Genomic DNA, 20,739 nt, shown 5'->3' with positions numbered 1-20,739 from the left:
ACAATAACGAAACAATTTTTAAGGGACAACATTATATAATAGTACCTTGAGCTTTCTGTATATAATGATGAAACAATTTTTCACAAACAGTAACAATATGTACAGCTATCCTTCTATTTAATTCACAGTTTTCCTCTGCTGACTGAAAATATACAATACATTTACTTATAAAGAAAAAACAACTGGATCAAAATTTCATTTCAATAATGTTCAATCAAGTTTTGAAGAAAAAGGTAATGGGAACCAATAAAAATCTTAGCTCTTCCTGACTGACATGATGAAATGACAGACAGAGTCAAGCAGTTATAAGATCTGCTTTAGAAATTGAAGACCCAGATAAAAATAACATAAAACTGAATATATCATGCCCTTAACCATATGAAATAATGGTATAATCTGGGTTAATACCCTCTTCTGGTTAAACATAGTTTTTGCTATACTACATTCTATCAGAATCCATAAAGGGTAAAAGTGAAATGTTTTTTTCTGTGCAGAAAATGTATAATGATATAAGTGTGGAGCGCCATTTGTGACACTCTGTTTGACTTTCACTGGAATCAAGTCTTTGGTTTAGAAGAGTAACAATGATTGAAGATGTGTTAATAAACCCATGAGTTAAATATGCACTTGCTAATTATATACCGATACTTCAGTATAAGGAGGAGTATAACTATACATTACCAAGAATGGATCATCGATCTGAGTTTTAATTTCTGGCCATAACATGTTCACCTCTCCCATTAAAATACCAGCCTGCAAATATATAACATATGATTATCTGTAAAAAAATAACAGGATTCATTGAAAGAATAACAATGAAGAGATGTGACATAATTCAAATCTTTGATCTTCAGTTTGTTTTTAAGACAATAAAATGTAAAAGCCTAAAAAACAACAAAATGGCATGAAACTGTTATCTTATTATATACCATTGTAACAAAATATGTCAGCTTTGTCATTTTTAGCAGAATATAGTTAATTGATTGATTGTTTGGTTTTTAAAGATACTTAAAAAATATTGTGCTTTTTCGTGGCGGTCAGATTTTGTTGGTGGAGGAAGCAAGAGTGCCCAGACAGAACCACTGACGTATCAATCTAAAAACTGACAATCCTAGTTAATTAGGATTGGAGTCGAGTGCCCCTGCCCTTAGCTGGATTTAAACTCACAACTTCAGTATCGAAAAGCAAGTGTCAAAGTTATTTGACTAGTTAAATCACTAGGGCCCCCATAATACAATTTTTCAAGAAACCTAAAGCAAACAAGATAAAATTAACAGCTCATGATCTGGAGAAATATCACTGCTGAACAGATGGAAAGTGAATACAAACCAAATTTCTCTGATCATCAACAGATAGGTATGGAACATCTTGTTTGGCAGCAATCCTACGTCTAACATACTTGGCAAGAAGGTCTACTGATCTTGGCTGATGTTTTATTTCCTCCTACAAATAAAATACAACTGTAATATAAAAATGCTTATTCATCATTATTCTGTTTTGTCTAACAATTAAAATAAACTGTTATCACAGAGATATTTCTCGCCTTTTTGTAATTTTGATTATGCAAATTTTGAAATCAAAATAAAAATACTTTAACATCTTACACAAGTAATGCAAATATTCAAAGTCAATGAACCATGACTGAGTTACATGGCTAACAATCTCCATGTAAATGAGATGTGCCAATGCTAATACAACTGCATACCAAATTTTAAAAATACCATTTACATATTATAAGTTGTTCCCAAACCTAAATACAAACATTAACTTGTAAACTATGTAAAAGTTTCAAAGTCAATGAACCATGAAAAGGGGGTGGGCTATATAATCTCCATGGAAACAATACTTGCAAATGACAATAAATTTGCATACCAAATATCACTGACTTAACATTAGCAGTTCATCTCAAACTTGATCTAATCATAAACTAATACATGTAAACTAAAATAAGTTTCAAAGTCATTAGACAGTGACTGAGGGGTGAGGCCAAATATTCTCCATGGAAATGAGATGTGCCAATGCTTATACAACTGAATACCAATTATTATTGCCCTACCACTAATTGTTCCTCTTGATTACTGACCTAACAACAAACTAATACATGATAACTTTAAAATTTTCAAAGTCAATAGACCATGACTAAGGGGGCGAAGCCAAATTATCACCATAGAAATGAGATATGCCAATGCTTATACAACTGCATACCAAATATCATTGACCAACCACTAATGGTTCCCCATAAATTGACCTAATCACAAACTAATACATGTAAAATAAGCAAAAGTTTTGAAGTCAATAGACTGTGACTGAGGGGGCAGGGCAAAATAATCTCCATGGAAATGAGATGTGCCAATGAGTTTAGTAATGACTAGTATATCACTTTCGGACACACAAGACAGAGATGTATATTATACACCTGATAGTAAAAAATGGAAAGTTACAAGTTATTGGCTGTGTACACTCCTTAATACCCTCAGAAGTTGCAAGTCCGACAGGAAATTGTTTGAATACCTGGATGTGTCACCTCACAATACCGTTGGGGTAATACCTTTAGCCATGCTGGTGATCAGATGAGGGAAGGTCCGTATCTATTTAAATCACGTAACAGAATGTCATAATGAACAAATTAGATTTTTAAAAACAATTTTCACGATACACTTATTTATGATCAACTTTGACTTTTTAACTAATTCCAATATAAACAGTTTAAAAATGACAGACCATTGTTATTTAAAAAATAATAACATTTTCCATATCAAGTTAGTTAGTCGGATAAAACAACCGTACGATTGTCAAGATATTGACACACAATTACGACTACATCAGAATACTATAGTTTTGGTCCCTAGACATATCATGGTTTCTTAACGGAGGAGATGATAAAATGGGGCAAGCAGGGAATTGACACTCTAAATTTAAAATCGATGGTGATCTCTTATCTAGCAGAATAAAACTTTAACATCTATGCATTTGAGCATTTTTATACAGAATGGACATAAATATCAATTTTTGATTTTTTTGTGAAGTTTCAAATCCCCTTCAAGAACTTGTGCAAAGGGCTCTAGAGAACTTTAAGAAGGCTTATGAGTAAAGGTTATTTTTTCCTTTCTGGAGATAGATGCAAAAAAAGGTCTGTATGCAATCACATAAGATGTTTCTTGACAATGTAAAGGAAGTTATTCAAATTTAATATGATTTATCAATGTACCTTTGCACTTATTTCAAATAGTTTGAATCAGCTTTTAAGAACGTGTACATTGTACTTCACCAATGCCAGATATGTTGCTATGCTTATACAGTTAAACTGTACAGTGTGCCACCAATTAAAAAAAATGTTTTATTTCTACTTTCTAAAGGCACTTTTACTACTTACATCTATAGGAGTAACTGGTCTCTCTAGTTCCATCTTCTGTTTCCCTTCAAAAACTACAATAAAGTGAGTTGAGTGTACACATGAGAACAGATAAAACAATAAAAAAAAAGCAAGCAAATGAGAGAAAATCTCAAACTCCTATTTTGATCTTTCACAAGAGAGGTTTTGGTGGGGTTGGTATTGCTGTTGTACCCCTATTTGTGACAATTTTACCTACTTTGTCTGTTTGTTTTGTTCGCACGTTGTTAATATAATTGAATTTGATGTGACTGTCATACATGCAAGAGGTTTAGCTCGCTTTAAACCAGGTTTAATCCACCATTTTATTATTATTATTTTTTTTTATTTTACAGTATTTATAACAGCGCATTATATAATACTAAAATTATTCTAAGCGCTTTACAACATATATTCATTCATATGTATAAGTATTTACAATAAAATATGAAAGCCCATGTTAAAAAATTCTAAAACAAACAGATTTTAAAAATATAGCACTGATAAACAATAACACTTATATAAAATGGGCATGATAAAATTAAGGAAATATTGAATCTGTATAAATAAAAGTAAGTTAAAACTTCAAAAATATTTTCAAAAACTTTTCTAAAATAACCAATAAAAGTAGGTTAAATATTCAAAAAAGTTTTTGCTAAAAAATTCCAAAAAATTACAATGATATAGAAATATTTTAAGAACTGTGAAAGCATGTCTGAATAAATGAGTTTTCAGGTTTTTTTTAAAAACGTTCACACAATGGATGTTCCGTAGATCACTTGGTAAATCATTGGGATGAATATAAGTTGTAATAACTTGCATTGTTTCCCAATCCACTATAAATAAAAATGTTTAAACAACATGTCATTGTTTAGCCTTTAATTCACAATGTAGAATGAATCTTTTCTGACTGAGTAGTAAGAAAAACCAACAGGTGGTTTAGACGGGAGAGCAATCAAGTTAGGTTCTACTGTATAAATTATTTTCACATTTAATATCAGCATTATCTAACTCTTTCATGTTCATGTAAATTCTACCATATCTCTAATACTTATACTTATACTTATTTTAAAAATATAATGAGTTACCTCCCCTTTCTTGTTCAGATGCAGTGAACAAAGACAATGGTTCCAGGACACTGTTGATCTTCTTTGTAACTTCATTCTGTTGTAGAAATTAAAAAGACAAAATAAATGAAAAAGAAAACAGAACATATTTACATGAAATTTAACTCATAAATTTGAGGACCAATAAATAAAGACTCAGCAAACAGGAAAATCGAGGAGCCCTTAGGGATATGAAACAGTCTCACACAATACGCTTTAACTAGATAATTGACATATCAAGAGCCCTGCAGAATAAAAGCTTATTATAAAGTCATAATTAATTAAAATATTAAATGCTAAGTTTGATAGCAAAGTTATTGCAAATGAAATAATGATTCATCATGTTCATACAGCTACATACCATGCATACATTGATGTGTTTTAGTTGGCCTAACTTAGCTCAATTATATGCCATTTGCATAAAATTTAGAAACACATGTGCAGATGTACAATGTAGCTGTTATAATTTTTTAGGTTTTTTTTTTATTAATGATGAATTACCACAGGTACTTACATGGAATGGAGGCCATTTAACTGTGTACATCTGATCTGTTTTTTCTGGCCTCTCCATCTTTTTATGACTGTATGTTGGAAGTCTCCATTTGGAGACCTCCACAGACTTTGAATCTGATGGCATTGTGGTCTACAAAATAAACCAAAAGACTCTCTTCAATAATGTGTATTACTCAATTTGCTGTAACTCTATTGTTTAAAATTTCACAAATAATAAAAAATTAAATTCACATGATCAAGTATTATATAGCTGTTTTTGAAGCTTGAAGAACATTTTTGATCTTAGCATGTTGAACATTTTTGATCTTAGCACCATTCATAAGCGTGAACAGTAAAAGACATTTATTTCTGATTCCTAGTGATAAATTAAAGACAATACTTTTAAATGATCTGATAATTTAATAAAAAGATTGACAAAACTGTAACATGATTTGTTACAATACAAGTGTAATATAAAAAAGAAGATGTGGTATGATTGCCAATGAGACAACTTTCCACAAAAGACCAAAATGACACAGACATTAACAACTATAGGTTACCGTACGGCCTTCACCAATGAGCAGAGCCCATACCGCATAGTCAGCTATAAAAGGCCCCGATAAGACAATGTAAAACAATTCAAACGAGAAAACTAGCGGCCTTATTTATGTAAAAAAAATTGAACGAAAAACAAATATGTAACACATAAACAAACGACAACCACTGAATTACAGGCTCCTGACTTCGGACAGGCACATACATAAATAATGTGGTGGGGTTAAACATGTTAGCGGGATCCCAACCCTCCCCCTAAACTGGGACAGTGGTATAACAGTACAACATAAGAACGAACTATAAAAATCAGTTGAAAAAGGCTTAACTCATCAGATGGACAAAAATACAGGTGGACGTAATGTCCATATCAGTCATGACCTATTAATTAATCAGGAGATAGAAATCTACAAATGATTGGCTTATAATAGCAAATCAAAAATTATCTCCCTTGGGAAAACTTTTTGTGTAGATTTTCATATTTTTTCATATTTTGATATAATAAAGATTTTGTATTTATTTTTATTTTCTAATTAAAGACAAAAGGAACAGAAAACATTTAAGATCATAATGATTGCCTGTTTATATTTATTGTGGGTAAGTATCAAGGTGCACATCTGAGTGACTCTTGTCCTGATGAAACTTTTTGTAGTGGTGTTTCTGGGTAAAGTTGGACTTTTTGTGTAGATTTTCATAGATAGTTGAGGTTTTATAAGGGTTAATTGTTTATTGATTTTTTTTTTTTTTTTAATTTATTTAATTATTTATTTATTTATTTAATTTTCTCTGCAGTGCCACATCATAAATACAAACGTACTAATGAGTTTTATACAATAGCAACATAAAATTACCTGAGTGATCTAAATACAGAGATTATCATGATTATAGTGTCATGTTGACACTTACTAAAGACTAAAGACACAAATTTGTGTATGATGTTTTTTTTCCACATTCATGATAAAAAAAGTCAACATTGTGTAGTTAAAAAACCCTATTTTGTGAAAGTTGACAGGGTGCAAAGGAACTTAAAATGGAAACATTAACATACTGATGTTTTAGGGCATACGATACAGTTTTGATCCTGTATTTACAGTTTGATGAACATTTCCATAAAGGCTATTTTTTTGCCTGATTAAATCAAATATATGTTATAAAAAATATACCTTCAAGTGCTACTTTTTGAGTTAAATGAGGTCGAAATGTTGTATAATTGCTTAAAATTTGGATTTGTGGCCGTATTTTTTGTTCAAGTTCGAAAGAAAGACATAACTTTTTTGTTTTAAAAGATAAACACAAATTGTTTTTTGTTAATTTGTAATTTCTGTATTTTATAAGTCCATCCTAAAAAATTATGCCTTTTTTTATTCAGAAATAACTCATATTTATCAAATAGTCATGAATTGTCTAAAAAAAAACCGTAATGTTATCAAAAAAAAATGCACTATTAAGTTTTATAAAATTTGGTCCACATAATCTCCCTGCAAAATGAAACAAAATGTTGTTTTAAAAAATAAGGGTCCATGCACTCATTTTCAAATTAAATCAGTTTGAATGATAAAAATCAGTGGAAAATGCATCTTTCCCGATATATCACATTTTGATGTTGCAAAAATAACATTTTACGTCAGCAACGTCATTACCTTCCCTGTAACTGTATTGTATGCCCTTAATTTCATCATTGTTCATGCTTATATGAGGGTGGTAAAGGGGGTTGCTTGCACGAAAAAAACGTGAAATAAGACATAATTTCACGTTGAAAGTGAAATAATTTCTGTAATGAACGTTGCACGAAAAATAAATACTTTTATGACTGAATCGCTGTCTTTTTGTATATATTAACTCTTTGTTTTACTTGATTTTCCCGATTTAGTATACACATTAATGTTACAATTGGTTTACGGCGTTTAAAAAAGTATTTCTCAAAGATCCCTGCCAAGTGTTTGAATTTTATTTGAAAAATACCGAGCACACAAAATAAGACTTTGAAAATCACGATGCACGTAAAATTAAATAAGCAGAACTCGTTGAACGAGGCACCCGTCTTGCACGACTGAACGTCAAATAAAAAAGTAAAAACGTTGAACGTGATATAAAAAACGGCGATCACGTTGCACGAAAATAACCCTTTACCACCCTCTTATATCTGGTTCATGTTTTCAAATTTAAGTTATACCAGTTTACATATTCCAAAATATAGAAAATCATAAATTTGTACATTAGTTTGATCATGTTGATGTTATATCTATCATTTTGTTTTGATACTAAGCTATATTATTATTAGTAATGACAAGGATGACACATAATATCATGCTAAACTAAATACATTTATGAATCTGGCCAATACACAGCCGCCATATTGTTTACTAGCGACCCAACTCCGAACGTTTAGTAATTAAATTTGCGATCAAACCATTGTTCTTACCGTCAAAAAATCAACAGCTACACTAGCGTGCAATTTTTAGTTCGTTCACATTTTACTTAAGTGGAAAATCTTTCTAAAAAGTTTCATTTCAAGTCCGAAGACTTTTGTTGTTGCTATGCGCCTAAATGACACTGATTAGAGTCAATAATCTATACATAATCGACACTCACGACTTTGCAACCATTTCGTCCCTAATTAATGTTCTAAATAATTAACGCAACAAGCGTACATAAATATATCCAATGGCTTGTGCTATTTTTAACCAAAAATTCACACAACAAATAATGATCGTAAGTCATACTGAACTTTTCATGATTTATCTTTTTTATTAAGAGTTTTGCAGGACATTTTTTTTTTAATTTAGGCGCCGGGGAGAAGATCTCAAAGTTGTAATTATTACTCTAAAGATTTGTGCAAAGCAAATTTTTAAATTAAAATATATTTTAAGCGAAATTTGAAAATAATGATAAAAAAAGTAATGTTAAAGTCAATCAGGCAATATCCCTTATATGCATTTACAGTAATGAATCAGGTTTTGATAAACAAAAATAATATGAATATCATATGTTTACAGAACTTAAACAAGCATAATACGGGAGAATGCATGCGTTTTCGTGCAAAGCACACTGGGTAAAGGGTATTAATGTCCCCTATGCTACTGAAAAAAACTCATTGTAAATCTTTGATTCAGTCAAGAGCATACTAAATTATAGGTTAAAAAACTTTTTTCAGTATGGAAGGAACTCGATTTTTTTAATCTAAAAAAAATCCCGCATAACTTGAAGACTTTACTCGTTTTTACTTTTAAAATCTAGTTCATGGAAGCTAGCTAAGATTCGATCTAGATCTGTATCTCTAATGGATTATTTTGTTATGCTCATGTAACGCAACGAGAACACCAGTTCCAACGATATTTCCTTACAATAAAGCACTTATTCATTTTTTGTTCAAGCGTCACTGATTTTTTTTTATAGACGGAACGCACATCTAGCGTACAAAATGGCAATCCTGGTGTCTATGATGAGTTTATTTACCGGCTTTTCGGACAGAGGCAAGTTCATTGTCCGAATAGCCAGTAAAAATATTTCACGACATACTGTTTCTTCCAATTGAAACTACTGTTATAGAACTTGTGACTTCTTTTCCATACCCCCCCCTTTTTTTCCCACTTGTAATTCAAAGCATCGACAACATGTGCATTTTGAAGTATGTGTCCAAGTTAGTGACAGATAAGAGAAGTGCATTTCATTACTTATAATTCAGCTAATGACAAAATATGAAGTCATTGGTTGGACAAAATCCGTTGCATCAAAAATAGGCCACAACTCATTTGCATAAATAATACGTTTGTGCCTGTTCGATCAGAAATAAAAGTCTCATGCATACCAATCAGAGAGTATTCAAATGAGCTTCAAAGTCAACAAAATATACTACAAGTATCATACATAATCAAAGCTCTGATGGATACGATTGCCATTGTTTTCATTGAGACATGAATACATGTAGCTAGATAATATTATTTTCAAAACTAATTCAACTGCACATGTAAAATGTAATTTACGTAATATGAATAGTTACAAAATAGCCAATCCCGGATAAAAGTATATGAACAATGTACTTAGGCCTATTGTGTTTTATTTTTGTACTACAAATTCCAAGTTTACTTTCAACAGCAGTCATTGAGACTCAGAGTGAGAGAAGGCTGCTCCATTTGTTCTAGGTCGGGCTATGCCGGTTCGCCCTATCACGTGACCGGGTTAAATATGGAAGAAATAAAACAAGTGGAACCAGCTGATTTAAAGATGGCGACAGAAGTTCAAATTTATACTTTTTTGCTTACTAAGCTAGGGAATATAAAAAATTAATCTGTTAACAATAAAAATATTCTTTTAAAATGCAATCTTTTTTTCTGAGGTCTTATTCACCATAAAAAGGTTTCTCCGAGATAATTTTATAAATCTGAAAATAAAATATAGCATGGCAATTTATCATCGTCATAGTGGACCAATGCAGTATAATATAATATAGTCTGATTGAAAAAAAATCAATCTGCACCTTTCAAATTCCGACAATTTATCTAAAATTGCGCTTCCCGCAATACTTAGTTTAATGACCGGCTGATTGCTTGCCGGTAAGTGAAGACCGGCGAGGGCGTCGTATGCCTATTCGCGCCGGTGGCTGATTTTACATCCAATGAAGCTACTGTGCCTATACCGGAAGCGTCGACAGGGCTAACCCGGGTTAAGCCGCTGTGGCAAATGAAGTACTCACCAAGGTATTTCACTTCGTATCTTAATTATCACCTATTTTCGTACGTTAATTCTTGGAGAAACCCCATTCCTAACTCTTTAAATGTTTAATTTCCTTTGGGTCAGTTGTCATCACTCCTTTCCGTACATATTCCTCGGTTTAAATTGCGATCGTTTTTAATATACTACGATGTATATCGACAGAGCGAGTTAATTTTTCTCGAAGTGTATTCACATTCAAAATTGACGGAAGTTACTTCCAGAAGGGAGACAACTCGAAACGATAATATGGAAGACTCCATTTCGCCTGAAGGGGTGTGTAGTTATACCTTAACGATGTGGAATACATTTATTTTAATTTAAATGATGCATATGATTTAAAATTATGCAACAACAATAACCCTCAATAGCAGACATACAAAGAAAGGATCCCATGAGTTTTAAATTATTCAACTGAGTGGGGAATCCAGAGCAACCATTCAATCTATTTATAGCTAATACCCCTTGAAGTCCAGAAAACTATACGCATGCGCATAATTACCTAAACAAACCTTGGAGCAAGAACGTATATTAAATTTTAAATAAACGACCTAGATGGTTCTCTATTTCTTTATGGAAGTACAATATCAAATATCAGTTTCATAACGGTGACATATAAGAAAAACTCCACTTCAGTTCTTATATGACAGAAATAGATTTATCAGAATTCAGAGAACTCTCGCATTTTTTATGAAAAACTGGGGACTTCCCTCTGACGTGTTTCTAAATTTATAAAAAACACTAAATATAAATACTGCTTAATTCTGATTTTCCGTGTTGTTAAAAACACGCATATAAGTAAAAGGAAATATCAAGCATGAAGACTATGAAAAGAACATTATAGGAAAGTTGTTTAAGTTCAATCCCTTTGTTTGTATTTACCTTTTAAAGCAAGACAATCATAAGAATCTGAGATGTTCCTTAATGTTTAGAATAAAACGGTTGACGTGAGGGCATTGTCCTGAGCCACTGGTATAAGTCTACAGATTGCTTGAAAGCAGTCGTATGCCAAAAATCAGTAAATAAAATGAAATCGTCGTCTTTATTCGTCAGCTCCTTGTTCTCAGCTGAAATTCTTTTAGTTCTTTTTCATCTGACCTAGATATAAAATTGAAAAAGGAAACGGTAGAGTGTCAAAATATAGTTTTCTTCTTTGTGTTTTTTAAGTTGCTGTTCATCAATAATGCTCAACTTGAAACAATGATCATGCGTGGTCTCTCGGGCATCATTTGTGTTGCCTTTCGTTTATTAGGCATTTGAAGTATATATATGACGATTCTCATGCTTCACTCCTATGGGTCAATCTCAAGTAGGTACGACATACATCTAATCAAAACAGTAATGGACTCCACGAATACACTTTTGTAATTAAGTCTTTTGTTGTACAACACCGCTTCATACATCTCTTGTTTTTTTTTTAAAACAGCAATAGTCCCATTTATTTCACAAACGGTATTGTACTCATTTAAGGTAACACACTTTACTAGACGACTGTCTCTGATAATATCAGATTATTACATGGCAATTTTCATATCGCATGTATTATCAGCCCTAGGTTCAATATCAGCCCAAGAGCCGCATGGCTCGAGGGCTGATATTGACCGAGGGCTGATAATACATGCGATATGAAAAATGACATGTTATGATCTTTTTATCATATGCTTCAACAGTAGAGAAAAATAACAGATTCGTATATTGATCCTTTTACGTGGTTCCCGAAAAGAAGTTGAAAGAGTAAAAAGTTCACGGACGTCGGACCCAAAATTTGATACATTCAATATGAAATCTTTCTATCATATGCCTCAACAGAAAAAAAACACATTTTAATATGGACGAATCGTCAAAAAATAATAATTCAACAATATACATAATGAACATTGTTTGGAAAAGTCAACTTTTTTAAAGTAACTTTCTAAATTATGTTTCAGAAAAACTTAAAAAATGCATTTATTTAATAATTTATTTTTAATTTTTTTTTCATTTAATTTTATTATTTTACACAATATACTTTCCAGTATCCAAATAATTTGTTTTGTACACTACTTTGTAATGTTTTTCACTGAAAACGTAGCATTGAGGTGTATTTTCCGGAATTTACCGAGTATCACCGGAATGCCATGTGATAACGTTACGGAAAGGCATGTGATAACAATCGAAGCATGCGATAAACTTTTCATATCAGCCCGCTAAGCACCAATTCGAAAAAGTATGGAAATACTTTAATTTAATGCTATTATCATACGATAAAAATCATATGTTATTTAGTTTAAGTATGTGATAATCATATTTATCATATACTTAGCATTGAAATGATAGCTTTTGCATATGTGTAATGAGTGGAAGTACCCAAGCCATAATTTCCCACCCGGCCTGATAACCGATATCAGCCCGGACTGATAACCCATATCAGGGGCGTCTCGTGCAAAAACCCGTAACAGTGCTTCTCGTGCAAGTTACTTCCGGTGTTTCTGGTATCGATTGTTTACTTTTCCATTGTGACGTCAGATATTTTTATGACGACGTCAAAATTTACGGGAACTTTTGTCCCCAGTTTAGTACTTGCTTACAAATGCCATTGACAATTTAAAAGAATCATTTTATAGTACAACAAACATGGAGTAATAATGATCATAAAACTCTTCCAAATTTTCAATGTTTCAAAATGCCTCTATAGGAAATGTTACCATACATATATATGGAGGTAGTGATACTGTTGTTTGACAATTATAGTATATCTGATTCATAATTTAACTTCTTCATAAAGTTTTTGACTGTTTTAGTTATTGTATTCGTTTATTTGCCTTATTTAGTCCTGGTATCTATGGCGAGTTTATTTACATAACACTATTGTCGGAAGTATATGATAAAGCGATTAATACATGGCCTTTTCCATATCAGCCTGGGTATCATCCCTCGACCCATATCAGCACCTCGACTCCGTCTCGGGATGATATGGGGTTTCGGGATGATACCCAGGCTGATATGGAAAAGGCCATGTATTAATCTCTATATATCATACTAGTATATTCCTCAACACATATTTGAAAAAAAATATGCATACAAGTAATTTGGAAATTTTGAAAATCATGTCGATTTCCATATTCTGATACATTTGAAACCTTATCAAATAAAAAAAATTGGTGCTATAACTTATTAAAATTCAGACCTACATCAACTGGCAAGCTGGTATATATAAGTATAACTAAATAAGAGAAGTATATTTGAATTTTATTGAATTCGGTGCAAATAACAAAGGGCCCAAAAGGACTTTAACCATTCAAATAAGCAGTACTGCACAGGGGCGGATGCAGGAATTTTCGAAAGGGGGGTGCTAACCCAGGGCAAAGGGGGGGGGGGGGGTGCAAAACATATGTCCCGATACAAATGCATTGATCAGCAAAAATAAAGGGGGGGTGCGCACCCCCGGAACCCCCCCCTCTAGATCCGCCACTGACTGCAGAATGTATGACGATTCTTTTCCAGCTTCCCGCTCTTTTGTCCCTGGCCAACCAACCCCTCTTATAGCAATGTACACGTATGCCACTGACTGTGTAACTTGCATACTTGATCTTTTCGATAGCCCTTTAAAATTGTGAATGGAAATGGGGAATGTACTGAAGAGACAACAACACATAAATGATTTAAACGCAAATTTGAGAAACGATTGGATATTGTCATAGATTTATGGCGTCTAAAGACGCAATTTTGAATAGGCCACCGGTATGCAGAAAGGACACAGAATCGAGACTGGACAATTATTATGCTTTGGTGCTTACATATATATCTCGATGCAATGACATGGGGACAAAAAAATCTTAAAGATCTGAATTTTTTTCGACAATAAAATACTTAACCCGTTTGTGATTTTTATAAACTTTATTCTAAGACCATGGTATTATAATACTTTGTTAAATTGTTGAATAAAATAATACTACCCAAGTTAATACATGGCATGATCTAACGATGAATTTAAACTGACCGACTGTGAAAAAAAAAAAAACTTTCATAGGAATTTATAGAGCTCAGGTTTATTCTATTTTTCTCCAAAATCCCCGACAACAATTTGAAAATCTAATTTGATGTATCGAAGTATGACAGAACATATAACATTATGCTGTCTTAAACATGTGCGGTTGGTGAATTAAAAAAATAATCTTAAAAATAAAATTTGTATTCAGAATAAATTCTTTTGTCACCTGCTTGAACAGAATTTTTTTTCATCAAATTGTGGATAAAAAAAAAAATTCAGTAAAAAAAAACCATAAATATAAAAATGATAACTAATGTCTTAGCCAGTGATGTCACAAATAGGAATAAAAATATTTTTAAAAATATGAATATCCACAATGCTAAATAGCTCAAAGCCTAGAAGACAATAAGAAATGCAGCTATTTCTATATATTCAAAGAAAATTCATAGATTATGAAATTACGAACACTTTTTCCCAAGGTCTATCGCAATGGTAAGGGTCGATTTCCATTTTAAATTCGGAGGGACGAATTAACCTTTATTCTTTTCTCAGTCCGTATCAGTACAATGCGTAGACTCATGTAAATTCTAGAGAGAAACCGATGACATTCTTTACATATCTAGGTTTTTCTTCGAAACTGCCACACTACACATGTAAATATCTCAAGTTTATTTATCGAATATTACTTTCAAAATGTATCTATGTTACTTCCTTTAAGAACAATTTTCACCATTTGATGAAATTATTATATCATGTAACTGACAAAATTGACATACCCCCACCAAATGTCCCGAGAACACAGGGTTTTTTTAAAGAATAGAATCAAAATATAAAAAAGTCACATTACCATAAAATGCATGCCCTAAATTTGTTTACATAATTTCATCCCCCCTACTTGCATGACTACTTTTTTAAGGCATACAACATACACGGTGCATAACCATAACGGTCACTTCTGGCGGAAACGGATACCGCCACCAAAACCAACGGCAACTTTCGGCGTTTTTCCTATGATGGACTCGGACGACGATCCGAATAATGATGATTTAGACAAATCTGTTAGGTAAGTGATACAATTGCTGTGTCCACGGAATCCTCGGATGTTTTTTTGTCATCTAGAAACCACATATCCCAACGAACAAGTATTCCTTTTATATTTGATTAGCATTTTAAACTAGTGACTATGTGTTGTGCAACTCTTTTTCCACCAAAATGATAATTATTTCCGCTTTAATTAGAACAGTATTAGCCATACTTACATGGCTTCGACGTAAACTTTCTTTTCTTAATAACATTTTGTGCATAATTCAAGATTTAAAGTCAAACTCCTTCCTTTTCAAAATTATTAGAAACGGACCCTTTCACCTAGACCCGTTTCTAATAATTTTGAAAAGGAAGGTATTAGAGTTTGACTTTAAATCTTGAATTATGCACAAAATGTTATTAACAAAAGAAAGTTTACGTCGAAACCATGTAAGTATGGCTAATACTGTTCTAATTAAAGCGGAAATAATTATCATTTTGGTAGAAAAAAGAGTTGCACAACACATAGTCACTAGTTTAAAATGCTAATCAAATATAAAAGGAATACATGTTCGTTGGGATAAGTGGTTTCTAGATGACAAAAAAACATCCGAGGATTCCGTGGACACGGCAATTGTATCACTTACCTAACAGATTTGTCTAAATCCTCATTATTCGGATCGTTGTCCGAGTCCATCATAGGAAAAACTCCGAAAGTCGCCGTTGGTTTTGGTAGCAGTATCCGTTTCCGCCAGAAGTGACCGTTATGGTTATGCACCGTGACATAAAGAAAAATATTTAGGGTGTATGATTTTTTTTATCAAGTTATAAACTGTCAACACTTAGGACTCTATCATGTCTTTTTGGCATTGCCCTAATATTTTATGCTTGTAAAAATGTTTATTTGACACTGAGCAAGTGTTATCGATAAGAACATTTAGAAGAAATATTGGTTTACAGTTAGGCAGCAACCATTTGATTTTCTGGGGGGGCTATGGTTTTTTTTTCTGGACAAATTTTTTTTTCCGCCTGCGGCGAAAAACAATCTATTTTTTTCGCGACAAGTCGAAAACAATTTTTTTCTTTCAATTTTAGCATTACATATAGTGCCAGCTGAGGGTGAAACAAACAATTTTTTTTTCTCAGAATCAAAAACAAATTATTTTTTTCTCCAAAAACTGGAAACAAACTTTTTTTTCCAAAAAAAACCATAGCACCCCCCAGAAAATCAAATGGTTGCTGCCTTAGAGTTGAAAAATCAAAAGTTTTGATAAAATAAATTTAAAAGAAAGATCAAATTATTCAGAAATTCTTCAGATTTTTTTTTATTAAAACCATTGATGCATTGCCATCTTGCCATGGTCACATGCTGGTCATTTGACAGATTTGTGTAGTCTCAACTGCAGAATGACAAAAAAAAATATTATCATTGATCTCTCAACTATGAGAAATTTCTAGGCTACATCTCATCTTTGTGCTATATCTCTACAATTGTTTCCAAAGCAAAGATAATCTATCATTGTTCATGTTGTTTGATCATTGTAAATTTGATCATACAAAATGTAAGTAACTGTTACTGGTAATTATATATCCTGTACATGTATATACATGTATGAATATGAAGTTTTAGTGTATCCTAAAAAACAAAAGTAGGACATTTGAATTTGTCATTTTGAAAATTTTAATGATTCAGCATTACAGCTTTGATTTCCTGTCTAAGCTATTAAAAACTGAAGTACATTGTCATCATGTACTACAGAGAAACTTTAATTTAATACCTGGTTTGTGATTAAGGATACTCAGAGGCTCTTGTTTGACTTCTAAGAACTGTCATTTCTTTTCAGAATGTATTCCATGAAACCAATAGGCTATGTTAGTTCTGTATTTACCTACAAGAATGGAACACCCAGACAGCCAGCACTTTGTCCATATGCTAGAGGAACTATCACTATTGACAAAAGTATATTCACTAATCCAGAACATTCTTTAGAAGATTTAGAGGAATTTTCACATGTTTGGTAAGGTTTAGGAATCATGATATAATTAGTATTCATGGAAAAAAACAAAATACAATGAAAAGTGTTGAGTAAAAAAGGCAGAAAACACCATCTGTAACCATTTAAAAACCAAAAAAAAAAGTTACCAAAACATAACAAAGAAAGGGAAAGATCTAGGTCTGAACTGAGATTCTCTTAATTTTGTGAAGGTGTCAGATCATTAGATGTTCTTGCTCTGGCTGCCACGCTTTAAGTTTTGTTCAAGACAAGTATAATGATAAAAGAGGGACGAAAGATACCAAAGGGACAGTCAAACTCATAAATCTAAAACAAACTGACAACGCCATGGCTAAAAATGAAAAAGACAAACAGAAAAACAATAGTACACATGACACAACATAGAAAACTAAAGAATAAACAACACGAACCCCACCAAAAACTAGGGGTGATCTCAGATGCTCCGGAAGGGTAAGCAGATCCTGCTCCACATGTGGCACCCGTCGTGTTGCTTATGTGATTACAAATCCGGTAAACAGTCTAATTCGGAAGGTCACATTCATGAAAGGGAAGGGGATTGTAGTTACGACGTAAGGAACATATCCAATATCATTTGTGAAACGGTTATTCCATAACGGTCAACCAACTCGTGATGGCGTCCGTAAAATTTACGAAGGGATGATTTCAACTTCACCCTTTGGAACTTTTGGTTTAATAGCTTCCTTGTGAGCAGTAACCCTCTATCAAGAAAATCATGATAGGAAATGCAAGCATGGGAATATCGTATCAATTGGGAGATAAATACCCCGTATGCAGGTGCTGCTGGAATGTTGCTACTTAGAAATGGAAAGTTCACAATTGGAAAGCTGAAATCATCTCTTTTGTCGTAAAGTTTTGTTTTCAACCGACCCTCATTGTCAATTTCTAGATGTAAGTCAAGATATGAAGCCGACTTAACTGTATTTAATGATAAGTCATTGTGTTCATTGTGATCTCTGTCAACATACATGACTTAGTCATCATTGTTATTTACAAACAAATTATTTCAACTTAACTATGTAGAACCAGAATCTTTTAATCCACACATTCTTAACTTGTACATGTATATATAATCAAGTAAAAACTTCAGGTTAAGAATTTACTGTATCTAAATTGGAAGTAGCATGATTGCTTCCTATAAATTATCAAGTTAAGTAAGATCTTTAAAATCATTTTGATGTTTGTAAAACTGTTGCCTTTGACATGTAGTTTTTAAATGTTTGCAAATTAAGGGGGTGCTAGAACTAAATTGGTGTGGAAAATATCATTGAATAGCATATTCTGATCTTTTCAATCACTACATTATATTTCTTTTCAGGGTCATATTTGTTTTCCATAAGAATAATAACACATTCACAAAGGCTAAAGTAAAACCCCCCAGACTAAATGGGAAAAGAGTAGGTGTGTTCTCCACAAGATCTCCATATAGACCCAATCCTATAGGACTAACACTTGCAAAACTAGATAGCATAGAAGGTAAGACCTGGTACAAAACTAATTTTATACAGATCTATCCCTATAATGTTTACACTGGCTAAACTAGATAGTGTGTACAGACTTATCTTAAAGGTCTAATGTTCATTTTTTTTTTAACTTTACAGTCTAATTGAAATATTTTTTTTTTCTTTCATTAAATGATGTTTAAATATTACTCAATATTATTCATTGTACATGTTGTAGTGATCTATGTTATGCTATTTATTTTATTTATTTGTTTGTACTTTTTCTATTTGTATAAATTGTTTCTCGAAAGCATCAGGGCAGATAAATATTTAATTATTAAATAAGCTACTTTGAAGATCAATAAATAAAGAATTTTATTATCTATTTATGATTTTGAAATCAAGTAATATTATTTGAATTAACAAATTAAAAGATGAATTTGTTATATCTTTACAGGCTCCATTCTCCATTTAAGTGGTATTGATTTATTAGATGGTACTCCAGTTCTAGACATAAAACCATATATACCTTCGTATGATATTCCACAAAATGTTCAAGATAATCCAGAAAGTTGCTTGAACACAGAGAGAACAAGTGGCCAGGCATCAGGGAATAAATCAAAGGAAGATTTAAGACTAAAGAATTGTCATTTAAACCAAGAACAAAACAACTCTGACAATTCTGAGTGCCATGAGAAAAGTATTAAACAAGTTGATTGTAAAGTAACTGATAATGTATGCAACCAAGATGATATGTGTGAACAGTCTACATTAAATGTTGGTGCTTCAGAGTTTGAACAGTCTTCATTACATGTTGGTGAACAGTCTAAATTACATGTTGGTGAACAGTCTAAATTACATGTTGGCGAACAGTCTACATTGCATGTTAGTTCTTCAGATTTTCCTTTAGATTTAGGCCTGAAAAGGGAATTAAGAACCAATGATGATACTCAGGTTAATGTGATGTCTGGCCCTGTAGACAGTGAAAATGTGATAAATATATGTACCAAAGATGCTGACAAAGATACAGAAACTTTTAATACAGACAACACAAAAACTGCTGATTGGATAGAAATACCACCCATTGATAAGATATCAGTTAGATTTACAAATCTTGCTCAGGAACAACTAAAACTGTTTTCATCATCAGCAGCATCTGATTTTTGTCTGAAATATTTAAAATCAGGAATGGAAGTCAGTAAAGCTATCAGTGACATACTTTGTCAGGATCCACGGTCAGTTTACCGTAGAAAACACTGTGTTGATAGTTTATATTACTTTGTTGTTGATATTGTCCATGTAACAGCATGGTTTGACAAACAAGTAGCTGAAGTTGTTAAAATTCAACCTGTTAGTCATGCTGAGCATTATAAAAATTCTTAACATTCGTTTCATGCTCTTTATTTTTTTCTTGGCCAATAACAAGCAATTTATCATGTTTCTTTAATGATAAACATACTGGTTTATCTTATACAGAGAATGCTGCAAAGCTATATATGATAGAGCATATTTTCTAGGCTTAACAGCCAATAATAGAATGTTTGATGGCACTGAGAAATTGTTAAAAGCTTCCTTTTAGTAAATGCATGAATGATTTTATAGTAAAGCATGTTGTATTTTTCCCCCAATTGAATTGATGATTTTTATGCGCCACCTATGATAGTAGAGAGGCATTTTGCTTACTGATCTGTGAGTCAGTTCGTCCGTCCGACTGTCTGTCCCTCTTCAAGTTAAAGTTTATGGTCAAGGTACATGTAGTTTTTGATGAAGATGAAGTCCAATCAACTTGAAACTTAGTACACATGTTCCCTATGATGTGATCTTTCTAATTTTAATGCCAAATTAGAGTTTTTACCACAATTTCACAATCCATTGAACATAGAAAATGATAGTGCCAGTGAGGCATCTATGGACACATTCTTGTTTTCATCTTAATTTTGTTGTTGTCTCTAAATGAACCAATTGTTCTTCTAATGAGCAGGATAAAAGTGTAAGATTTACATACTCAAAAACACACAGTAATAGTGTAAGGTTTAAGAAC

The 20,739-nt window shown here is 32.3% G+C and overlaps 2 protein-coding genes across 6 annotated transcripts in view; one reads left to right on the top strand and one right to left on the bottom strand.

The window, feature by feature from the left end:
• Window positions 1-8,086, bottom strand: part of LOC143071696 (coiled-coil domain-containing protein 87-like) — a 49,884-nt gene extending 41,798 nt beyond the window's left edge. For all 4 annotated transcript variants that reach the window (XM_076246182.1, XM_076246181.1, XM_076246183.1 and 1 more), the window contains exons 1-7: window positions 7,943-8,086; window positions 4,991-5,119; window positions 4,459-4,534; window positions 3,374-3,426; window positions 1,330-1,443; window positions 682-753; window positions 46-142 (exon numbers count right to left, since the gene is read on the bottom strand). In XM_076246182.1, coding sequence (XP_076102297.1) covers window positions 46-142; window positions 682-753; window positions 1,330-1,443; window positions 3,374-3,426; window positions 4,459-4,534; window positions 4,991-5,113 — 535 coding nt within the window. In that variant the 5' untranslated portion in view covers window positions 5,114-5,119; window positions 7,943-8,086. The remainder of the gene's footprint in view (window positions 1-45; window positions 143-681; window positions 754-1,329; window positions 1,444-3,373; window positions 3,427-4,458; window positions 4,535-4,990; window positions 5,120-7,942) is intronic.
• A 6,671-nt stretch (window positions 8,087-14,757) lies between these two features.
• On the top strand, window positions 14,758-20,088 carry LOC143071695 (tRNA (adenine(37)-N6)-methyltransferase-like). 2 transcript variants are annotated; one of them, XM_076246179.1, is made up of 4 exons: window positions 14,758-14,853; window positions 17,068-17,241; window positions 18,575-18,732; window positions 19,156-20,088. In XM_076246179.1, the coding sequence occupies exons 2-4, from the start codon at window positions 17,069-17,071 to the stop codon at window positions 20,079-20,081; spliced, it is 1,257 nt and encodes a 418-aa protein (XP_076102294.1). In that variant the 5' UTR covers window positions 14,758-14,853; window position 17,068; the 3' UTR covers window positions 20,082-20,088. The 2 variants fall into 2 exon arrangements, with proteins under 2 accessions (XP_076102294.1, XP_076102295.1); XM_076246180.1 differs by having other exon boundaries at window positions 14,850-14,895.
• The last annotated feature ends 651 nt before the right edge of the window (window positions 20,089-20,739 follow it).

Source organism: Mytilus galloprovincialis, chromosome 4, assembly GCF_965363235.1.
Source record: "Mytilus galloprovincialis chromosome 4, xbMytGall1.hap1.1, whole genome shotgun sequence".
Classification (NCBI taxonomy): Eukaryota; Metazoa; Mollusca; class Bivalvia; order Mytilida; family Mytilidae; genus Mytilus; species Mytilus galloprovincialis.
Note: the sequence above shows the minus strand (reverse complement) of the source record. Positions and strands in the feature narration are given on the sequence as shown.